The sequence below is a fragment of the Calypte anna genome, chromosome 6, assembly GCF_003957555.1.
Source record: "Calypte anna isolate BGI_N300 chromosome 6, bCalAnn1_v1.p, whole genome shotgun sequence".
Classification (NCBI taxonomy): domain Eukaryota; kingdom Metazoa; phylum Chordata; class Aves; order Apodiformes; family Trochilidae; genus Calypte; species Calypte anna.
This window is the reverse complement of record NC_044252.1, coordinates 16,679,524-16,702,216: the sequence shown is the minus strand read 5'-3', so window position 1 is coordinate 16,702,216 and position 22,693 is coordinate 16,679,524. Positions and strand designations below refer to the sequence as shown.

Genomic DNA, 22,693 nt, shown 5'->3' with positions numbered 1-22,693 from the left:
AGTATGGCACGTGTGGGATGGAATACACTGGTCAATTTTGGCATCATTTTGGTTCTTTGTTCATTCCTCCCTAGGGGAGGGCTGCAGGTGTGATCTCTTTACTCCTTTTCTTCTTCCAGAGGGCAAAATAATCCTCAGAACTGAGCAGTGGCCTTGGTTCTGCACACCATTCTCTCATTCTCATCAGTGTTATCAGTCCTAGAAGCAGACACTGACTGAGAAACGTGCTGTTAATTTCAGCAAGTGCAGCTACTTACAAGAGACTTAGCTGAAAGCAAAAGTACAAGACAGAAAATCACCTTTATCCTGGCCCAAACCAGGACAATATTTTAAAGTTTTGCCGAAGACTGAAGGAGAAAACCATGAACTGTGATTCAGGAGCTATTTAGTTTTTCATTCTGATACTGACTTGATGTATGACTTAGGGTGGCTCCATCCAGTGTGTTTCAGAGGTTATTACCTGACAGCAGAAGACCACAGAACCCAGAGGTAGAACCCAAAAGTCACCTTCCCCCTTCCTCACATACTAGACCTTCCTACCCCACACTTAGGGAACTCCAGAGTAACAACCATCCTCCAAGACCATGATTTTACTATCAGAGATGAATTTTTGGGATCAAAGAAGGATCAAACACACATAGGGAAAACCATGAGCGAAGAAAGTCATACATTTCTGAGTCCAGGTTCCTTTGGAGGATTACCAGTTCTGCAATGATTTTTTTCTTAACCTCCTTTAGGATTTCTGAACTGAGTTTTATAGCCCACTTGTTTTTTTCCCTGCTTGCACAACAACTAATTGCTGTAAGTCATTTGACTCAGAGAATGGCATTAAGACCTTTTAGGTGACACAGTCACAGTCTGCTTATTTCTGACACACAGGTTATAATTAATTATTTTAAAGGAGAGCTGATGCTGAATTCCCTGACATGAATAAATACATTTTTAGGGAATTGATGTGTTCTGTCATTGCATTCATTACCCAGCAATGAATCCCAAGCAGAAGGAGGAGTACATCTGAGGGCTTCAGGCTCCTGTGCTGTTCCAATGACAGCACATGTGTACTCATTTCTAGGTATAGACACTCCCTTCTACACTGTGTGCCAGAGACTGAGGCATCTTCAAGGCCTGCCTGCTCTCATTATCTGCCTGGAGATAACACAGGTGCTGAGACTATCTCCTGGAGGCTGGGGAGTTCTGGTAATTGCAGGGCTTGGACAACCCCACCTGTCCGTATTTGTACCAAACCTCACAACCTAACCTGTGCATGAGAGTGAGGAGTGGCAGGGAACATGGAGAACAATGCCTAAACTGTGTTTGGGTTCTTTCTTGTGTGATATAAAAGCTTATTTTTCAATTGTAATGACTTTTTCCTTTGTTTGCATCCGGTTCTAAAGTTATAAAAGCATATTTACTTTCTGTTAGCTGTTGGAGAAGCTGTGGTATTCTTTCTCATTGTTTTACCTTGTAAATATTTGTGAGGTTAAACAAGTGCTGTTTCTGTTTAAGCTTTTGTTAACACTTCTAGTGTAAGGCAAGAGAAAGCAGTACTTCTGTAAAAGTGTTTACTCACAGGAAAAAAATATACACGGGCCAGCCACATGGCATGTCATCACCCAGATTATCAAGTAGAGAGAATGATATTTATATTTAATGTGATGTTGAGATCCTACATCTTTGTCCACTGTAAACTCTGATTTCTTCATGGGCAAATGCTAATGGGAATTTAGTAGCCACTTCAGACAAACAGTTTATAAATAAGTAAAAGAGAAAAATCAGACCATCCTAACAATCCTGTATAAGGAATATTTCTAGCTATTTTACAATCTTGTGTGTGTGTTACAAATCATTCTGACTTTAACAGAGTTGAATATGGCCTAGCAGTGAATGGGTATAGCATACACAATGACTTCAATTTATGTGCTTCTGAGTTTGAGAGCAGTCAGGATCCATGCCAAATGAAAATGATTGCTTTCAGCTCTGCTGAAGCTGTGAAGAGACAGTAAGCTGTGATCATACCTAACAAACATGCAATACAGCTGCTAAAAGTTCTGTCCTATGGGCCTGTGGAAATTATTGTGGACATCCGAGGTGACCAGGTTCATGGGAAGGAATAGGCAGCAGCATGTACGTGAGTGTACAGATGATGACCACAGGGCTAGAGCACTTCTCCTATGAGGATGGGCTGAGAGGTGGGGTTATTCAGCCTGGAGAAGAAAAGGCTCCAGGGAGACCCTATGGCAGCCTTCCAGTACCTGAATGGGGGCCTACAGGAAAGATGGGGAGGGATTTTACAAGTTCCTATGACCCTAATCTAGCAATATACTTCAAGTATCTGGATTTAGCCATAAAAAATTGATACACGAGAATTTGGAGATCTTGAACGTTTTTTAAATACTTAAATTGAGAACACAAGTAGGAAGTAAATCACCCCATGCCCTGGTTCTTAATGAGGTCTTCTGTGGTATCACTGTAGTCAAGTGCAATAAATAAAATCCATCTGCTAATACCAAGGGATGATCCAAACTTATCATTTACAATGAATTCTTAAGTTACCATCTAGGAGGACTGATTATTTTATTGTTATTTCCTTTCTGGTAATTCATTTGAAATACAGAACATAAGAAATACAGAGGTCTGAGTTTTTTAATTCAGTGAAAAGGATGACTCGTTCAATAACTGGAAGGTTAGAGTTGGTGCTTGACTTGTAAAGGCCCAGTAATAATTAGCTGTGAATCTGTTTGGTGATTAGTACTGTATATTTATTTATGTCAGTGTATGTAATGCTTTCTCCTAGCAAATCCAGGAATTCTGCTGGGGGTTGATTAAGACTAATCCAGTTTAGATCAAAGAGGATTTTACCTGACTTGTAGGGTAAATCTTGTACTTAGTTTTGTAAGAAAAATAGGCAGAAGAGGTCCCTCTCTGTTGGAGGACGTGAATGTGTGGACTCTACTGCTGTTCACAATCAGAATCACTTATTGTGTGGTTTGCTACATTTATACAGTATTTTGATATCTTTTGATTGATTGATAGGTTACATCTAAATGTGCTCTGTCTAGCAGTATTGTCAAGATAGTACATATTTATACATAAACATGCACTAACATAAATCCTTATCTAACCATTTCCCACGGAAGGCACCCGGTACCAAGACTTTACATTCCTCGGGATATTTACAGCCCTCTGTTCCCCTCAGGGCCAAGCAGTATCAGGCAGTCCCTGTCGACCCCTGTCCCACGCAGCTCTCCTGATGTTCTCCTGCACCCCTCTGCTTGTCACCCTGAGCCCCGTGCTGCCGGGACCCGCCGCCGCTGCTCCCCTCGCCCTTGCTGGCGGTGTGGGGCGGGAGCCGCTCTGTGCCCCTGTCCCCCGTGTCCCTTACAGGGCAGGAACGTTCTCAGTCAAGAGCCCAGAGGCAGCTGCTGCGTCCGGAGCCATCTCGCATCTTCATTCCCCCGCCTGAGGGACTCAGTGCTCACAGCCCGCAGGGAGTCTGAGGTGCCCCTCCCGCCACAGCTCAGCCCCTCACAGGGCTGCCATGGCTGACTTAGGGCAGACGGACTGCACAGGTGAGTCCTTTGCTCCCCATCGTAGCCCGACCCAGAGGCTTCCGCGCTGGGCTGCGGGGCGGTGCGAAGCGGTGCGGGGTGGAGCGAAGCGGCTCGGGGCGGTGCGAAGGGAGGCGGTGCGGTTCGGTTGAGGGCGGTTCGGGCAGGGGTTTCACCCCCTGGGGCTCTGCTGCGGCTCCGCGCGCGGCGGTACCACGCCCCCTGCCGGGCCGCCCGTGCGCAATCGGAGCTGCGCGGGGCGGGGCGGCGGGTCACGTGACGGCGCTCAGCTGACAGCCGTGCGCGGCGGATGGCGCCGGCCGGAGCGGGGAGGGCAGAGTGGGCCGCGGGCACGGTGAGCGCCGGGGCGGGCTGGGAGCGGTTCCGGTGCCGCTTCTCTTTCGGCGCCGCAACTCCGCTCACTGTCCTTCTTCCGCAGATGAATAGGGACCTGCAGGACGCGGCGGAGGCGGCACCGGTGTGGGAGCGTCCGTGGTCGCTGGAGGAGATCCGTAAGGGCAGCCAGAGCTGGTCCTTGGCCTCGGACGCCGGGGTGAGCGCTGCGACCGGAACCGGGACTGGGGGGGGTGAGGAGTGAGCGGCTGACTCGGCCGCGACGTCTCCGGGACCGATGCTCTCCGCTCCCTGCGGGCCTGGGGGTGTCGGTCGGGGCCGTGCAGGCCCCAGCGGGTCCGTGTCTCGGCCCGCTTGGCTCCGGACGGGCGCTGCGGGCTGCAGCCCCACGGAGCCCCGCGGGCGGGACGCGGGGAGGGTGGTCCCGATGAGGACCCGGTGCCGGCAGGTTTTGCCGGTGCTTTGACCCTCCGGCCCGGACGAGAAAACTAAAACGAGAAGTTGGCTCGGAATAAAAATGCGGAACGAAGTGGAAAAAGTGGGCTGGGAGTTGTGCTGTGCGTGTGTGTGAGTGTGTCAGTGCAAACTGTGTGTGTTCTGGTGTTCAGCTGAAGTGGAGTAGCGACTCCCCCTGTGCCATGAACAGTGGGAAAAGAAAAAGGGTATTGATTGTGGCTTTCTTCTGTTGTAAACAGCTCCTGCACTTTCTACAAGAGTTCTCCCAACACACCATTTCCAGGACTCATGAAATCACGAAGCAAGTAGATGGATTGATTAATGAAACAAAAGCCACCGACTGTCGCCTTCATAATGTCTTCAATGACTTTCTTATGCTGTCCAATACACAGTTCATAGAGAATGTGAGTATGTTCATTTATAGAATGAAGCTTCTACTCCAGACATTGGTGTTTGCCTTTGCTGTAGTGTGAAGTGATTCAACTTTTTGGCAAGTCTGATGCTAGTTTAGAGATCAAGTGGCTTTTAATTGCTTTCAGTTAAAAAATGTCTTAATGCCTTTGTGTATGACTTACTCTCCAGTGTTGGCAGATTCCCTTTTGTCTCTTCTGAGGTACTTTCCTTCCTTGTTTATATATGTCATGGAGATCAGCTGTGTGTTGAATTTGGTCAGGATGAGTGTATTTCTTGGTTTGTGTTCCTACTTAATTATTATAGCTATTTTAGAAAGGTAAAAGGCTTGGCTTGGCTTGAAAGCTATTACAGCCTCATATCAGTAGGATTGTTTGTATAATTCTGAAGTAGAGTTTTAGTAACCTTTCAGATTTGTGAAGGGCTTTTCACTACTTTTGAGGGTTTTTAGTTATTTTGTTTTGATCAGCATTGTTCTCAGGCTGCATGTGTCTCATCTGAAACCAGGATGTTACTATTGTCCTCTGCCAACATCTTTCCAAGGTGTTATAAATCTGAATTTCTGTTGTAGGTTTTTTGGTGGTGGCAGCATCTTTTTTTTCAGAGCTGCAGTGTTGGTTTTGGCCCTACCTTTGCTGTTCAGCATATTGATTCTGCTGAGAACAGTTTGTACCAACTGTCTTAAATCTTGAGTGCTTGAAGCTCTTTGTTCCCAATGTTAAGGGCACAGAAATAGGTTCTCATTTATAGGTCACTGTTTAGTTAGAGATCTGTCTCTGCCCAGGGAAGAGCTGCACCTGTGTTTGAGAGATCTGGATTTAGGTTTGTAGGTTCAAGGCAGACATTTTTTTCCCCTGTGTCTCAGCTGAGTGCTTAAAAGAGCTGGATGGGAGAGATCATCAGAACAAACTGAAGGCTGAGGGAGGATGTGAATCTCTTCTGTAGGAAGAAGAAAAGCTTATAAATAACAGAGAACAAAAGGAAAATAGCCCATAAGTAAACTTAAGTTTGAGTAAGCCATCAACCATGTTTTATTTTTTTTTAAATGTGGAATTAGTTAATGTTTAATTAACTAGACATTAACAATATATTGTATTTTGGTGGTGGTGCCCATGGTTTAGCCTCTGCAGTAGTATCTCGTTCTTACCTGAACTAATTTTGCTTGACTTTTTAGAGAGTGTATGATGAAGAAGTGGAAGAGCCCATTCTCAAAACTGATGCTGGAGACAAAACAGAGCAGGTAGTTAACTTAAGATGCCCTGAGCACTGGCAACATGTTTGTAGCTGTTGTCTACCTTCTCATTGTCAAACTTACTTTGCAGACATTTGAGGATTACAAATGAAACTGTTTCCTTTCTCCTTGAAGTGTCTCTGTTGGGTATAGTATGCTATTCAAGCATAAAGTTCAGGGTAACATTGGAGTCTACAACAATGTATGACAATCTGTTAGGGCCACTTACACATAAGTTTTTAAATGGCTGTGCATGATTTTTTCAGCAAGAGAACTGAGACCTTGGGCCTTCTTACTGGATTCTGAGGTCATGAACTGGGGGATCAGAATATGAGTACTAATCCCAGGGATATAAACACAGAATTTTTTAGATATCTTGCGGTCTAGGTCTATTATACCACAAATGCTTATTTGATGGGCTGGGAGCAAAAATAAGGTAGCACTGTGCTGGTGTGGGTGTTTAGAACATCTCTTTTTCTGGGAGTGATAAAGATTAATTAAGAAAAAAAACCCCAAACTTTTGCTGTACTAATCTAAAGTTAAAATTTTGCATGTGTGTTGAAGTGAGATTGAGTCTTCAGTAAAATGCAGCTAGAATCTGTTGTTCCTATGACTAAAGGAAAAGACACGAGAACAGAAAGAAGCTGATCTCATCCCCAAAATCCAAGAAGCAGTGAATTATGGGCTGCAAGTTCTGGACAGTGCATTTGAACAGCTGGACATCAAAGCAGGCAACTCTGACTCAGAAGAGGAAGAAATTAATGAGAGGATGGAACTGATACTTGAGCCAAAGGTAAAGAGACCTGTTACTTCTGGAGTCATGTGTTTGTGTTTGGCTTTATTGGATTTGCTCCTTGGTTCTGTCAGCAGTATAAACAGGTTGATATAAAATTGATATTAGTTACCAAAAAAGAGGATTTTATGGCTGCATCTGAAGAAGTGCTCCTTGCTGGCTTGCTCTTTGTGTAGACTGCTTGTCTTGCATTGGGGTTAGTGTTAAGGTGTGGCACCTTAAAGGGCATTAATTCAGTGGCAGTGAACTCGGAAAGGGAGGATTCCATTTTGGGTGAGGTTAGACCTTTGAATTTCATGCTTTTTGGGTACAAACCGTGGTTCTCACTTTCCCAACAATTAAGAACTCTAGATGCAGAATCTGGGATAAGACTGATTCCTGGAGGTCTTTGCAAGGATGTTTTTCTGTTAGATGACACCTAGAAAGTAAGTTGGAACTTCAGATGTGGCCCCCTTTGACAGTGTTAGAAAGGAATATATCTATCTCAGGTGGCCCACCCATGCATGCTGGTGTCTGATGGGATGCTCTTGAAAAAAGTTTCTATCTTCCTTAAAGAAGATAAACAAAAGGTGTGAGATGTCTTGTCTTTGTCAGCAATGTAAAACTATTCCTAGATATCAGACCTGATGTTGTTTCTTTCCAGGATCTCTATATTGACAGGCCTTTACCTTACTTGATTGGCTCCCAGCAGTTTATGGAACAAGATGATGTTGGCCTTGGAGATCTCTCTAGTGAAGGTAAGTGATGGCATCACCTATGCAAGTGGTTAGTTTCTAATCTGAGACTTTGTTCTGTTCTAACTCACAGCTTGTATTATATTGTGTAGTGTTCCTGCATGTTTAGTTGCTCACAGCAGTTATGTGGGGAAAAAAAAGTGTACATCATGCTGTAAGAACCACTTTTCTGGTATGCAAAGCAGTAACTTCTCAGTAACTTCTTCCCTGTGTATTAAAAATGCAAAGTGCTATAATTTCAGCAGCCTTCAAAACTTCCAAGCCACTTTCCTTTCCACCTGATTCTTTCTGTTCTTTGTAAAGCCTTTAAAGTTGCTGTTGATACATCTGATGAGCACATTGCTCTGGGTACAGATTTCCTGTCTGATCTTAACTTTTTTGTTTTTATTTAAAATAGAAGGATCAGTAGATAGCGATCGTGGCAGTATAATTGATAGTGAAGAGAAGGAGGAACAGGTAAGTGACAGAGTACCAGCTACTTTGCACAATCATTCATGAAGCCTTGATTGTGTGTGAGGCCATCACTTATCTTGCTTTTTCATGTGAGGTCTTAATACTGCACAGTGTCTGTTCCCTATATTGGTTGTAGTAAATGTGCTTTTCATTATTATTCTGATGCAGTGGTTTCCTCTGTGACTTTTCAGAGGAGCAATAAGGTAGCATTTACTTTAACTGCTGTTTTAGCAGAATACTTCAAACTGAAGTGTTTTATTGCAGTTGAATTCCACTTTGTGAAGCAAATTGGATTCTTAGCAAGAATTGTATTTATGGGGAACAAATCTGTTGTAAATCACAGTTATGAGAATGGGATGGAGACTAACAGGGATAAGTTTAAAGGCTAAGTAGATGTCAGTAGTGCACTTCCAGGCTTTACCTCATAAATATGTTGCATTGGCCTATCAGTTTCTGCTATGTTTTACCTGCCTTGGATGTCACTGCTTTAGTAACTATGCTATGGAAGGACTCCTTTTTTCCTGAGGAGTTTTTCTTTTGATATCTTTACTCAATTGATGTGAGACCCCTTGAGTTACTCAAGTTGGAGGGTGCTTGCTATCTTTGCTAAATTACTTACTTTCTAATGAGCTCTGCTCATCAGGATGTTCAATGGTGGGGAAACAATTCCTTGGTTGGGTCACAGTGAGGAGATCTGAATGTCCTAGCATAAACAATTCCAGAGGTTCTGAGCCCCCTCTTGACCACTGCACAAAAATAATGTGTGATAGTTGTCTTTGGGTCTCTTGTGTTCCAGGAATTGGATGATGAATTTGGAAACCACAGTGAAGATGACCAAAAGATGGTAAGGTTCTACACCCCAGTCCAACTTGAAATACTTTCCACTTGTGACACAACGAGGATGCAAGAAAGAGGAGATAGGAGCACTAGACAATTAAAACTTGGGTTAAACATTATTTGTATAACTTTGTAAGGGAAGGTTGTCCTGATCAAATGGTGTTGTATTTTGAAATTACACCTGGTCTGGGCTTAAAGACATGCTTGCAAGTCATCATTAGATGTAAAGCATATCTGTGATGCCATTGTCTGATGTTTGTTTTCCTCAGGAACAGCTATGGTGTCTTGAGAGTTCAAAGAATCTACTGTAGGATAAGTAAAGCTCCTGTAGTCTTATTTGGTCTGTAATTAAAATCCTTGACTTGCTGTGCAGGAAGTAAGGAACAGTGCAGTGGGGGGATGACATGAAATCAAAGCTGCAAACAGTATTAAGTGTTTGAAAAGTATGTGCATTTGGATAATAAATGAAAAGGGAAACCTGACTTTTGTGGTTTATAATAGGCTGAGACAGAATCCAGTGTTTAAATGTGCCACTGCAAAAGCCATTTGTGCTGGGAATCCTCAATTTGAAATGATTTTGTGTCAAAAAAACAATGTTTCAAAAAGTAACTCTTCAGTCTATGCATTGGTAATGCAACACAAAAGCACGGGGATGTTACATAAAGCTGTATGGACTTTTATAGGGTAACTTCGTGTGCCTGATGTTTTTAAGATAAGTAAGTATCTATGAGTGGTTCCTCACAGGTGTTTTAGTGCAATTCGGAGCCCTTGCCTGTGCCGGTCTGCAGCTCACAATTCACCTAATCTTTTTCTTATTATCATGACTACAGCCAAAATTTGGGCATGTGTTATCTTCTTTTTTGCTATCTAGCTTAGGAATAGCTCAAGACAACATTATTTTTTTTACTAGCTGATCATAGTATTCCTGAGTTAAATGTAAACATTAGATCTGTAGTGCACATGAGTCCATAAACTGAGGGAAGTGTAATGGCCTAAGCAATTCAAGCTTGTGTGTACTACTGGAATGCTCATTGTAAGGAGAGCCTGAAGTGTCCTTAGTTGCATCTCTGCTGTGGAATTGTTCAGTGTCACAGCACAGGTGTCTACTAGAGACACCGTAACTCTCAAAAGCTATGAGGTACCCCACCTAAGTTGAATGTTTCTCTCCTTTCAGTAAGTTTGGTTTGTATATTTTATCTAAGCAGATGTCATTTTGTACTTTGCCTTTTTTTTTTTTTTTTTTAATGCCATTTTCAGGAAAACATAACAGGCTGTTATTGCTTTGTCTTTTTTAGAGGACGACACAGATGAGTGATGAAGATGATTATGATGGCTGTGACCTCTTTGACTCTGAAAAAGAGGAAGATGAGGGTGGAGATTTAGATGAAAGCACAAGGCCTGTAAGTAACTGTTGCTTCCCTAGAGTCACAGATTTAACTTCATGAAAAATCTCTCCTTACAGGAATTTTAATAGTAGTGCTCAGTTACCTAGGAAGGGATCCTGCAGAGAGGACCTGGAAGAATCCTGAATGGTCTTTCAACATATTTTTTCAGGCTTGAACCCCTTTAAACTAAGGGGTTCCTGCACCCTAAGCTGGCATCAAAGTGTCTTTGAAGGTCATTAAGAAATTAGTTCTCACATTTGCATGTGGTAAATGCTTCTTGCTTGTCCTTCTCCCTGAACGATGGTGATTTCAGAGACATGGTGGGGCAGCTCACATGACATGGAATGTGGCTGTGGATGGTTATGTCCTTTTTAGCAAAGACAGGGCAGCAAGGTGAGGTGAGGGAGTTAGTTTTTGTGTAGGAGAGCAACTTGCTTGTATCAAGTTCTGTCCAGGGGTAGATGAGGAGCAAGCTGAGAGTTTGTGGGTGAGAATTAAGGGGCAGGGTAATGTGGGGGACACTGGTGGGTGTCTATTACAGGCCACCTGATCAGAATGGGGAAGTCAATGAGGCTACAGGCAGCTGGTAGCAGCCTTGCAATCACAGGCCATGCTTCTCATGGGAGACTTTAGCTATCCAGATATTTGCTGGGAGGCCCACTCAGCAGCCATTCAGAGTCCAGGAAGTTCCTCCAGTGCACTGATGGTAACTTCTTGATGCAATTGGTGGAGGAGCTGACTAAGAGTAGAGCATTGCTGGATCTTGTCCTACCCAACAAGGAGGGTCTGGTTGAAGCAATGAAGGTTGAGGGCACACCTTGGGTGCAGTGACCATGAGATGGTGGAGTTCAGGATCTTGTGTGGTAGAAACAGGATCCCAAGTAGAATCACAACTCTGAACTTCAGAAAAGCCAACTTTGTCCTCTTTAAACAATTGCTGGGGGAAATCCTATGGGAGAGAGTACTGTGGGAGATGGCATAGAAGGTAAAGGAGCCCAAGATGGATGATGAATGTTCAAGAACCACTTCTTCTGAGCTGAAGACCAATGCATCCCAATGGGAAGGAAATAAAAAAGGGGAACTAGGAGACCAGTATGGTTAAATAGGGAACTGCTGGGTAAACTCAAATGGAAGAAGAGAACCTATAGATTGTGGAAGGAAGGGCTGTCTACTTGGGAGGAATATAAGGCTGTTGTCTGAGAATGCAGAGAGGCAACCAGGAAAGCTAAAGCCTCTGCAAGAGAGGTTAAGGACAACAGTAAGGGCTTCTTCAAATATATAGCAGATAAAACTAATACTAGAGGCAGTGTAGGACCACTGCTGAATGAGGTGGGTGCCCCTGTGACAGAGGATACAAAGAAGGCAGATTTGCTGAATGCCTTCTTTGCCTCTGTGTATACAGCTGGAGGATCCTCAGGAGCCCCAGGCCCCTAAGGCCACTGAGGAAGTCAGGGTAAAGGATGAGTTTGCCTTGGTTGATGAGGGCTGGGTTAAGGATCAGTTAATGAGTCTGGACATCCATAAATCCACGGGTCCTGATGGGATGCACCCACAGCTGCTGAGGGAACTGGTGGTTGTCAGCTGGAGCCCACTCTCCATCATCTTTGGTAAGATGTTGGGAACAGGAGAAGTGCCTGAGGAGTGGAGGAATGCAAATGTCACTCCAGTCTTCAAGAAAGGCAAGGAAGAGACCTGGGTAACTACAGACTGGTCAGCTTCACCTCCATCCCTGCAAAGGTGATGGAACAACTCATTCTTGATGCTGTCTCCAGGCACATCAAGGACAAGAGGCTTATCAGGAGCAGTCACCATGGCTTTACTGAGGGGAAGTCATGTCTGACCAACGTGAGAGCCTTCTGTGAGGATGTAACCAGGTGGATGGATGATGGCAGAGCAGCAGACAGTTTATCTTGATTTCAGGAAGGCATTTGACACCATCCCCCACAGCATCCTTGGAGCTAAACTGAAGAAGTGTGGCCTGGATGATGGGGTAGTGAGGTCGATCAGGAGCTGGTTGAAGGAGAGAAGCCAGAGAGTTGTAGTCAATGGGATGGAGTCTACTTGGAAGTCTGTTTCTAGTGGAGTCCCCCAAGGGTCACTACTGGGACCAGTACTATTCAATATATTTATTGATGACCTGGAAGATGGAACAGAGTGCACTATCAGCAAGTTTGCTGATGACACAAAACTTAGTGGAGTGGCTGACACCCCAGGAGGCTGTGCTGCCATTCAGAGGGACCTGGACAGGCTGGAGAGTTGGGCAGGGAGAAATTTAATGAATTACAACAAGACCAAGTGTAAATTCTTGCATCTGGGAAAGAACAACCCCAGGTACCAGTATAGGTTGGGAACTGAGCTGTTGGAGAGCAGCAGAGGGGAAAGGGACTTGGGGGTGCTGGTGGATGGAAGGATGACCATGAGCCAGCAATGTGTCCTTGTGGCCAAGAAGGCCAATGGCATCCTGGGGTGCATTAGAAGGGGGTGGTTAGTAGGTGGGGAGAGGTTCTTCTCCCCCTCTACTCTGCCTGTGGTGAGGCCACATCTGGAATATTGTGTCCAGTTCTGGGCCCCTCAGTTCCAGAAGGACTTAGAGCTGCTTGAAAGAGTCCAGTGCAGAGCAACCAAGATGATGAAGTGAGTGAAAGATCTCCCTTATGAGGAAAGGCTGAGGGAGCTGGGTCTCTTCAGCTTGGAGAAGAGAATGAGGAGTGACCTCATTAATGTTTATAAATATGTAAAGGACAAGTGCCACGAGGGTGGAGTCAAGCTTTTCTCAGGGATGACTGACAATGTGACAAGGGGAGCACAGGCAGTTCCATACAAATATTAGGAAGAATTTTTTCACTGTGAGGGTGACAGAGCACTGGCACAGGCTGCCCAGTGAGGTTGTGGAGTCTCCTTCATTGGAGACAGTCAAAACCCACCTGGATGTGTTCCTGTGCAACCTTTTGTAGGTGACCCTGCTCTGGCAGGGGGGTTGGACTAGATGAGCTTTTGAGGTCCCTTCTAACTCCTAACTTCCTATGATTCTCTGAGGTGACATTAAAAATCATGTGATTATAAGGGACTAGAAATGGTTATTTTTTCTCTTGATTCTTGCATAAGCTTTTATTTGCTTTCTTAATAGAAAGCTTAAGTGCCTCTTCTGGGGGCTTCAAAATCTAGAAAGTATATTGGAGAAATTAAGCTGGAGTATACAGCTCTTAAAATTGCAGTTGCATCAAGCTGGTAATGGGATTGTGTAAAATGAATATGCTGTTATTTGTCTCTACCCCTCAGAGAAAGAAGAGGCCAACATCATTTGCAGATGAGCTGGCAGCCCGAATCAAGGGAGAAGTACCGGTCAAACAGGATAAAGAGTTTTCATGTAAGTTAACTTTTTAGTTTTGATTAACACTTGTGAGACAGCAGGGGACTCATGAGGGAGCTAGGCAGGAAATTCTGTTTAACAGAAGTTTCATAGATCTGTTCTTTCTGTCAGTATGTGTTGGGTCAACAAGAGGAATTAAAGACACTATATTGTGTTCTGATAGTTTTTGACTAAAGGTAATAGGAATCAGTTGTAATCAATAGAGTGTTATATTGGAAAGCAAATTGCTTTCATGGGACAGGTCACTCTCCAAGCACACACATTATAATGAATGTTTCTCTCCAATCTGATTCTCTCTTTGCTTGTGAAACTGTGTGTCTGACCACACATTTTCCTCCTTGCTTCAGGAAAGTATGTGGAAGCCACTGGTGCCTGTAGTGTTTGTGAGCTCTACAGTGGTAAATCCCTCCAGCATTAGGTTTGTGTTTTCAGGGGGTGTAGGTTGATTTTCTTTTCCTCTTTGTGGAGGACCCCACGGTGTCTGACAGAACAATGCTATCAAAATTTTAAGTGCGAGTTTTAGGACCTGCTAAAATAGAATTGCTTCAGTGAGCTGATTTATATGAAAATATATAGATAAGGTTGGTTAGATTATTTTTTAGATTCTTTTTATTACACATTGATCACAGGCTGCAAGACAGATTATTTTATTTATATTTTGAAATTTTTTTCTTAAAGCCCTGTCACCAGAAACGAAAACAAGGAAAATGCCAAAAGACAAGAAAGAAGTGAAAGTTCCCTCAGATGGTAGGATTTCCTCATCTCTTGTTTTTGAATTGTGGGCTGGAATATAAAACATCACTTAGGAAATTGCAGCATCTACTGTAGAAACTGGGTGGGATAACAGTAAGCATCCTTCAAGGTGAGTGTGTACACAAATTCAGGTTGTGACGTGCATGTAAAACAAGGCTAGAAACAGGCCTAGTGAGAATTTCTTCTTAAATGTGGTCTTGTGGAGCAACCATATACTACCTAATCTGACTACAGCAGCTTCTCTATATGTGCCATGTTTATGAAATGATATCAAACCAGTTTTTATTTTGATTACTTCTTTAATTCCTTTTAATTCTTTTAATTCCTTTCCTTTTCTGAAACTTGGCCTGCTGTGCCAAAGCTCTTGGATTTTATTCTTTCTATTTAAAGATGATATCTTCAAGCTTCCGAAGTTGACTGATGAAGACTTCACACCCTTTGGGTCTAGGGGTGGCCTCTTCAGTGGTGGAACAGGTCTCTTTGATGATGAAGAGGTGAGAATGCTGGAGAGGATAGAAACAGAGTGTGTGAGTTTCCCTGTTACAAATGAAATAAAAGATCCCGACAGATTCTTACCTCTGGAAGTCAGGGAGGCTAAACAATATTTTGTTGCTTTGTAGCATTCAAGCACTGTGTACTGGTGTAGCTTTCCAGTGGAGAAAGAGAGCTGCACAAGTGAGGTGCTTAGGTTCCTGTTGGCACAAAGCCCTCTCTTCTGCAGTAGTGCTGCTGGAGATGTAAGTGTGGTCCTGTTGTTACATCTTCACTTAACTAGTGCAGTGGAGGAGGCCTTGCTGTACCAGAAGGCAGTCACAGCTCAGCAGGCAGGCAGTAACTGACAAATATCCAGTAATCCACTGGCATTCCTGTTGCAGCCCTGCACTACCCTCCTCTTTCCTAAATATTGCTGACTTCTTTCCACAAAACTTTAAACAAAGCTTTTTGAACCTCCAAGGGCACCTCCAATGTCTAATACTCTACTTCGCAAAAGAGAAAGGCTTTCAAGAAATTAAGATCAAAAGAACTGGATGTTTTTTCTGGGAAATTGAGATTATCATTGTCAGGGAGAATCATCACAAGCTGGACAGCTTCAGCCTGGACACACAGACTTTTCTGGGAATGTACTGCAATGTTTTCAAACTGTAACATGTATCCCTGCACCATATTGGTGTCTCTTAAAGTCTCGTTAGCAATGATACAAAACATTAATTTTAACCATATGAAGTTCAGGAGTATTTTTAAGCTTGTCCTTGCTCAAACTCTTCCTTCTAACCTTGCTGTATAAATTTCAATAGGAAAGTGTACAACAATGTAATCAGGACCTGAACAGCTGTAGATAAATTAGTGTAAGCCCTTGAAGATATGCAAATAAAAGGTCATTCCTTGTCTGTGGTAAGCAGACTTATAATCAGTGTAAATTAAATTTTAGAAGACAGAAAGCTACTCTGCTGAATGTATGCACTCAAATTAACACTTTAGTACTTGGGTTTCCGTCTATGTGTGGAGTGGTTGAATATTATATGTGGAAAAATCAGGAGCTCTCTTTTGCTACAAAAAACAAATTCACTACTTCACTCCCTTTGCATTTGCATCCACAGAATGATTTTTTTGCTGAAGCCCCAAATGATGAAGAATCAAAAAAGAGAGAGGAGCAGGTTCCAGGAAGTGAAGGTAAGAGCCAGTTTTTGCCTCCTCAAGTGCTGTCTGCATTGTGATTTATCATTGCTAGTGGTTAGGCTGTTTTGCTTCTGAACTATAAAGTCTGGAGTAGTAATTATTGGCAAGTCTCTTCTCCTTAGTTAAACAGAGGTGGCTCATGCAGACTGCATACAGTTCAACAAGCCAAGTGCAAGGCTTTGTGCCTCTGTTGGGACAATCCCAAACACAAATACAGGTTGATTGGAGACTGGATTGAAAGCAGCTCTGAGGAGGAAGTGATGGTTGGCAAGGAGCTCAATGTGAACTGGCAATGTGCTCTTGCAGCCCAGAAAGCAAACTCTGTTCCTGGGCTGCATCAAGAGAAGCATGGCCAGCAGGGTGAGGGAGGTGATTCTCCTCCTCTTCTGCTCTCTGGAGACCCCACCTGAAGTACTGTGTCCAGTTCTGGAGCCCCAACATAAAGAGGACAAAGAGCTCTTGGAGCGAGTCCAGAGGAAGGCCACAAAGGTTATCAGAGGGTTAAAACACCTCTCCTGTGAGGACAGGCTAAGGGTTGTGTTTGTTCAGGCAGTAGAAGAGGAGACTCCAGGGACATCTTACAGCAGCCTTCCAGTACCTGAAGGGGGCCTGCAAGAAAGCTGGAGAGGGACTTTTTACAAGAGTGTGCAGTGACAGGACAAGGGGCAATGGCATTAAACTAGAAGAGGATAGATTTGGGTTAGACATAAAGAATAAATTACTGTGAGGATGTTGAGGTATGTCACTCAGTTGTGAATGCTCTGTAACTGAAAGTGTTCAAGACCAGGATGAATTGGAGCTCTGAGAAACCTGGTCTAATAGGTGGTGTCCCTGGTGGTGTCCCTAATTGGAATTAGGCCATTTCAGCATCCTCTTCAAAATCCTTCAATAAAGTTGCTGCAGGTGCAGTGTCTCTGTATGCAGGTATGATTAATTCAATGTCACATTGCTTCATGCACAAAATGCTGTTCTCTTTGAAGCCTACTGGGGAGGGTTTAAGGAATAAAACTGTCCAAATACAGCAACACTGAAATGCTTAATCATGTGCTTAATGACAGATACAGGGGCTTCTGCCACACTAAGCCTAAAGTGCAGCATGTTTTATGGATAGTCAAGATTCTGTAGGTGCTCTGAAGGTAGATATTATTGGTCACAGATACTAGCATCTGTCAGCTTCCAGTATTGTGCTATGCACTTTTAAGGTTGTGTGTTAGTTTAACTGATACTATGTAGTTTAAGTCTGCAGTTCATACAGTCACACCTTCCCTCTATAATCTTAAAAGGAACTGTGTTTTAATTTTGCTAAAATTTGATCATATTCCTTCAGGTTAGTTTAAACGTCAGGTTCCTATGTTTTTGTAGCAGAGGTGAATAAAACCAATCTTGTTTCTCTGGTTTTGATGAGGAGGATCTGCATACATGTGGAAGGACCAGTTCTGTTTCTCAGAGCTAGAAAAAAAAAATTGTATTAAGAACCCTGTGCCACATCAGACTTCAAGTGAAGCAATGAAAAGAAACTTGTCACCAGTCTCTTTGAATCAAGTGACTTTGATTTCTGCCTCAGTGTAGGGTCTTCACCTGATAAGTTACCTAAATTTAAAATTTTGCCCTTTATTAAGAAAGGGCTATTTTAAGACTATGGTTTCAGTTAACTGAGCTTTCAGTCAGCATGGTTTTTTTAAAGTAGGGTGTGTAGAAACACAGGCTTTGTACTCCAGGATCAAAGACACACGTCAGCAATGGTCATTCTATGTACACAGAAGACTTGGTAGCAAAGTTTGAAGCAGGGGATTGAGATTTTCTTTATCCTTTGTACTTTCTTGGAGGTACTGTGAATTTCTTATAATTCTAACAGTGTCAAGTTCTAGTCATCAGGAATTAAATAATATGTTGCATTTATTAGGAGTCTTCATTTGCTCCTTTTCAGTAACTTGCCAACAGGCTGAAGTCACTAGAGGAAAACCAAGACTGAGGCTTCTTTGCTATTAAGAAGTGCTTGATGGACACATTCCCAGTGAACAGTTTGCTAGGACCTTGAGAATGTTTAATAATCAAACTTTGTGGGTGTGTTCATGTCAATTCTGTGGCTCTTTCTACTGGGTGATTTGCTATTTTTATTATAAACTGCTGCTGTACTGGTCAAAATTATTCCAATCTGGTGACTTTTAACCAAATCCCAATTGTTCTACTTCTGCCAGACTTTCAATTAAAGTCTCTCTTCCTGCTCCCCCTATTTCCAAGCATCTATACAAACCAAGCAAAAAGGCAGGCTTAGAACCAGACTGCCAGTTTTTACCAAAATAAATCTGCTGGGTTTTCTAGCTTTATCACAGAACCTGGCTGCTGTTCCTAGGGGAATTGAGCAGGTTTGAGATAGAAGTGACTGCAGTGGGAGTGTGGGGACATCTGTTTGTGACTTAGCTTTATCAGAGTGTTTCTAGCTAATGCTTTCGATCTGACATAGTTGTAGGAGTACATTAATTTCTTCCAGGTTCTACTTACTGTGGCACAAGTTCGGCTTTTTTGTAACTTTGGCAATAATACCTGTATGTTGTTTTGTTTTGTTTTCCCATCTGAACTGCAGGAAGAAGGGATGTGTTTAGTTCCACTATAACTGTGGAAAAAGACAACAAATCTGTAGCACAGAGCACAGAGAAAACTCCTAAACAGCCCGGGAAAGTTGTTTTGTTTGATGATGATGATTTCTTTGGGACAGCAACTAAGAATCCTGCAGATTCAGGTACCTCTGTACACATGCAGTGGAAGATTAAACATTGACAGCCATAAAAATGGGTTTGGTGGGTTGATTTGTTGTTGGCATTGTTGGCATTTATTTTCCTCACAGTGGTGTGGGACTGGTTTACATGTTCTCCACTGACTCTTCTCTCTTAGGATGCTCATTCTGCTGCTAGGTCAATATCTAGACTTGAATCAGGGAAATTGTGCAGACTTTACTCACACAACCTTGAGTCCCCATGCCCAACATTCCCTATTGGCAGGCTCTAGGCCTTTAAAGGTGCCAAGCCAATACAAAACACTGCTTTTAGAAGTGCCAGCTGACCCTGCCCCAGTTCTTGTTGATCACACTGTCTGTCACCAGTGCATTCAGGTAAATGGTGCTTCACTTTGAGAGCTTGTCTAGCTTTTTCATCTTTATGTTGTTCATCTTTAAAAAGGGAGCATGGTGTCTTTTGAGACTCTGGTATGTTCTCTTGTTCAGTAGTGGCTGTTCTGTTCTCATCATTCCCTGTTTGTTTTTTCTCTTAATGCAGTCAAGTCCACAGCTGACCTATTCGATGATGAAGAAGAAGAAGGTGACTTATTCAAGGAGAAACCTGCTGTTCCTCCTGTGATTGCTGGCCTAGCTAAAAAAGCAGAAAGCTGGAGGGAGACAGTAATGGAAAAAAAGGTAACAGTGGATCATATTGCTAAGGTTTTAGGAAAATTTATGACTGAAGCTGAAGTAGTCATTCCATGTAGAACACATTGGAAGTGTCATGATTATGAAACAAAACTAGATTTATAGGGTCCTCCATGACCCAGGTGCTTCGGGGGTCCTTAAATGCATTTGTATCTAAACTTTTGATTTATTTCAGTGGGGCTTTTTTGTGTGGGCAGTGATTGGAAGAGGATCTATGTATGGTCAGTGGAGCAGGAGTGGTCATGGGAGGACATCCAATGCCATTGCTTTGATCTCACAGTACTTCACAGATATATATATACACTTGGCTCTCTTAAGAGGAGTGGTTGAGAACTGAATCAGCAGCACCACTCCTGCTCTGTCAGGAAGTGAAGGCTGACACACTCCAGGCTTGTTGACAATAGTGTTTATGTGGAATCATTCTGAATTTATTGGTGGTAGGCTGGGACTATGCTGTGCTAATGCAGGAAGTGATGGCTGACACCAACTGCCCTCTTCCTTTAGGAAATACAGCTTCTTAAAAGTTTTACTTGTGAGTGGGCATGGCCTGAGTTGCTGCATAGATGTTTCTGCTGAGAGGGATGGTAGGGGAGGGGGAAGCCTGTGTACAGCTCTGGCTGCATGTGAGGAACTCACTGAACATGAGTTTGTGACTTAAGCCTGTGGGTGACAAACTTGTGTTCTGTCCCTTCAACTGCTGGGATGGTGCCAGCAACGTGCCTCTTGGGTTTTGCATCAGATGATGTGCCTGCCCTTACTGAATCTAAATGGGTCCTGATGCAGTGTCTTTATTTGTCCCAAAGAGTCAACCGTCTTCAGGTGATGACTTTAAGCCTTTATCTGAAAAGCCTCTAAGAAAGCAGATGGACCTCTTCTCTGATGAAAAGGATTCTGAAGTGAGTATCACTTTAATAAATCCTTACAGAAATCCTTGGGATCTGAGTCACCCTGACTGCAGTCCACTTGTATCTGGGGTCTCCCTAGGTATCTGTAGGACTGGGGACTTACATCCATGCATCTGCTTCCAGCCATCCTGAAAGTTGCTTCTCATTCCAAGAGTGACATCTCTGGGAACTTTTTCCCTATCTTCAGAGAGTTAAGCTTGTGTGGTACACAGAGGTGTAAATTGAAAATCTGAAGAGGAGAAAGATCATCAAATCAAGAGCAAGAATCATGAAAGACAAATTGTATCTTGTGTCCTCTGCTTCCAACTAGCAATTGATCTGGAAAGCTGAGGGAAGTCTCTGCTGCAGGTGATTAATACATTTGAGTAAGAGAGTCTTTCCCTGCTTCACAGACACACTAAACACTTTTTTAAAAGGAAAGATGCGTCCCATTTAGAATGCTTAAACATGTAGCATTACATTCCATAATGATGTTTCTTTGGTTTGCACAGGACTTGTTTCCATCAAGCAAAACTGTGAAGTCCAAGGCTACATGTCTTCCCACCAGCATGGCCATGCCAAAAGCTCTGCCTTCTTTGTTTGATTATGACGAAGAGGTAAGTGCCACTTCCTGATGTCTGTGTATGGGCACAGGCACAACCTGTCACAAATACAGAATGAAATATTCAGAAGTTTACAACACTCAGCTTGGAAATGGAGCACTGAATTAGAGCACTAAAATCAATCTTGCATAGTCTAGCAGTTCTGAGCATGTGAAGAGCATTATAGAGGAGAACAGTAGCAGGGACTCTTGCAAGCTTGTGATGTCATTTTAGTATCTGGGAGTCAGTGCCTATCATTTCTAGATCTAACCATGAAGGTCTCTTTCTGGTTGATAGGTCTAGAGTACACTGAGCAATAGAATGGATATTGGCTTTAATAAGCTGGTTTTTCCTGGTCTGTGGTACCTAGATACATGTGTGATTTCTTCTCTTGTGTCATGGCTGGTCAACTTTTTTCTCTCACTTTTCAGTGTGGAAGAATTGTGGCTGCTAGTGTAGAATCTGAGATCAGGGGACAGTTTGTGGAGGAAACTTTAAATTAAATTGGTGTGTGATTTTTCTTATCTTTTTTTACTCTCTTCTCCTTCCCACACACCATCCAAAGAGCTTTCAACTCTGGGCCTGGAGCCCTCATGGTGAGTTAACTTACCACATAGTCTTAACCTGAGGTGAATAGGAAGCCTGATCAGAGCCATAAGACAGGGGACTTCTACAGACTCAATATAAAGGATTGTGCTTCAAGAGGGAGCTTCTTCCAACTCACCTTTCTGAATAGGGGCTGATCAGAAGCAACTGTCAGGACACTGAAACATTTTGTAATATGGTAATATCTGTGGTGTCATCCCTGGAGATTGTTACAGAACTGAAGTTCAGGTTGTGTGAGAAAAGAATAAGCAAGTGTCAGGAGGGGGAGTCCAATATATGCTTTTTATATTCTGGTGCCTATATAATAATCTGTATTATTGTCTTCAGGCAAGAAGTCTTGCTTCTTGCCCAGTGGTAGTAGTTCAGCCTGCCTGTTACCTGCCCACTCAAAGTAGGATCCATTCTCTGTTTCATTATATAGGTGTCTCGTTGTGTTAGCTCTGTGCAACAGAATTGTTGTGTGGTGGTTTTTGGCTACTGGTCAAACCTTATGGTTGAGAATTCATGAGTCAAAACCAAGCTGTGTTCCTATAAGTTTCTGGTCTATCAAATGCTGTTGTGCATAGAATTCCCTGTACCAGAATACTGCATCAAACTTGAAGTTCTTCAAAAAAGTTTTAACAAAACAATTTTTCTCTCCTACTCATCTGAGAAATAGATGCCAACATTCTTTTGCCTGCTGGTGACTTCTCAGTCAACTTTTTATTGTGGCTTTGGCTTTTGATTTATTTTTTTTTTCAAATATGTTTCATTTCATATTTTATTTTAAGGATCTCTTTGGTGTGATACCTGCTAAGAAGCAGCAAGAAAAATCTCTGGAAGCAAAACAGTCAGAGCCACTCAAGAAAACCTCCAACTTATTGTTCAGCAGTGATGAGGAGGTACTGAGGAATAAGAGTTACTTGGAAGGGGTTACTGGGCTTTATGCTGGGCAAAATATAACATTGTTGTGATGAGAACCACAGTCAAGCTCTGCTGTGTCCACATGCCATTCCTACCCCAGCCTTGTGATATGTTTGCAGCTGAGAAAGCTGTCTTATTCTTGGCACAGATTATCCCAGGATGTAGGTAATAGTAGTCATAGAGAAGAGGAAATCAGTATTTTCAATGTAATTTACAGAAAGATCGATAGCAAATGGAGGCTACTGCCAACAAATCTGACTTAAAAATGCATAAGG

General features: G+C 42.9%; 1 protein-coding gene across 2 annotated transcripts in view; it reads left to right on the top strand.

The window, feature by feature from the left end:
- The first annotated feature begins 3,818 nt into the window (after positions 1-3,818).
- WASHC2C (WASH complex subunit 2C) overlaps positions 3,819-22,693 on the top strand; it is a 35,936-nt gene continuing 17,061 nt past the window's right edge. Inside the window, exons 1-18 of one of the 2 annotated variants that reach the window (XM_030452953.1) lie at positions 3,819-3,903; positions 3,988-4,101; positions 4,598-4,762; positions 5,944-6,009; positions 6,620-6,793; positions 7,437-7,530; positions 7,925-7,983; positions 8,777-8,824; positions 10,113-10,217; positions 13,482-13,569; positions 14,251-14,319; positions 14,716-14,819; positions 15,924-15,996; positions 18,587-18,742; positions 19,275-19,411; positions 20,227-20,319; positions 20,820-20,924; positions 22,286-22,396. In XM_030452953.1, coding sequence (XP_030308813.1) covers positions 3,859-3,903; positions 3,988-4,101; positions 4,598-4,762; positions 5,944-6,009; positions 6,620-6,793; positions 7,437-7,530; positions 7,925-7,983; positions 8,777-8,824; positions 10,113-10,217; positions 13,482-13,569; positions 14,251-14,319; positions 14,716-14,819; positions 15,924-15,996; positions 18,587-18,742; positions 19,275-19,411; positions 20,227-20,319; positions 20,820-20,924; positions 22,286-22,396 — 1,806 coding nt within the window. In that variant the 5' untranslated portion in view covers positions 3,819-3,858. The remainder of the gene's footprint in view (positions 3,904-3,987; positions 4,102-4,597; positions 4,763-5,943; positions 6,010-6,619; positions 6,794-7,436; positions 7,531-7,924; positions 7,984-8,776; positions 8,825-10,112; positions 10,218-13,481; positions 13,570-14,250; positions 14,320-14,715; positions 14,820-15,923; positions 15,997-18,586; positions 18,743-19,274; positions 19,412-20,226; positions 20,320-20,819; positions 20,925-22,285; positions 22,397-22,693) is intronic. The other variant, XM_030452954.1, reaches the window with a different exon arrangement.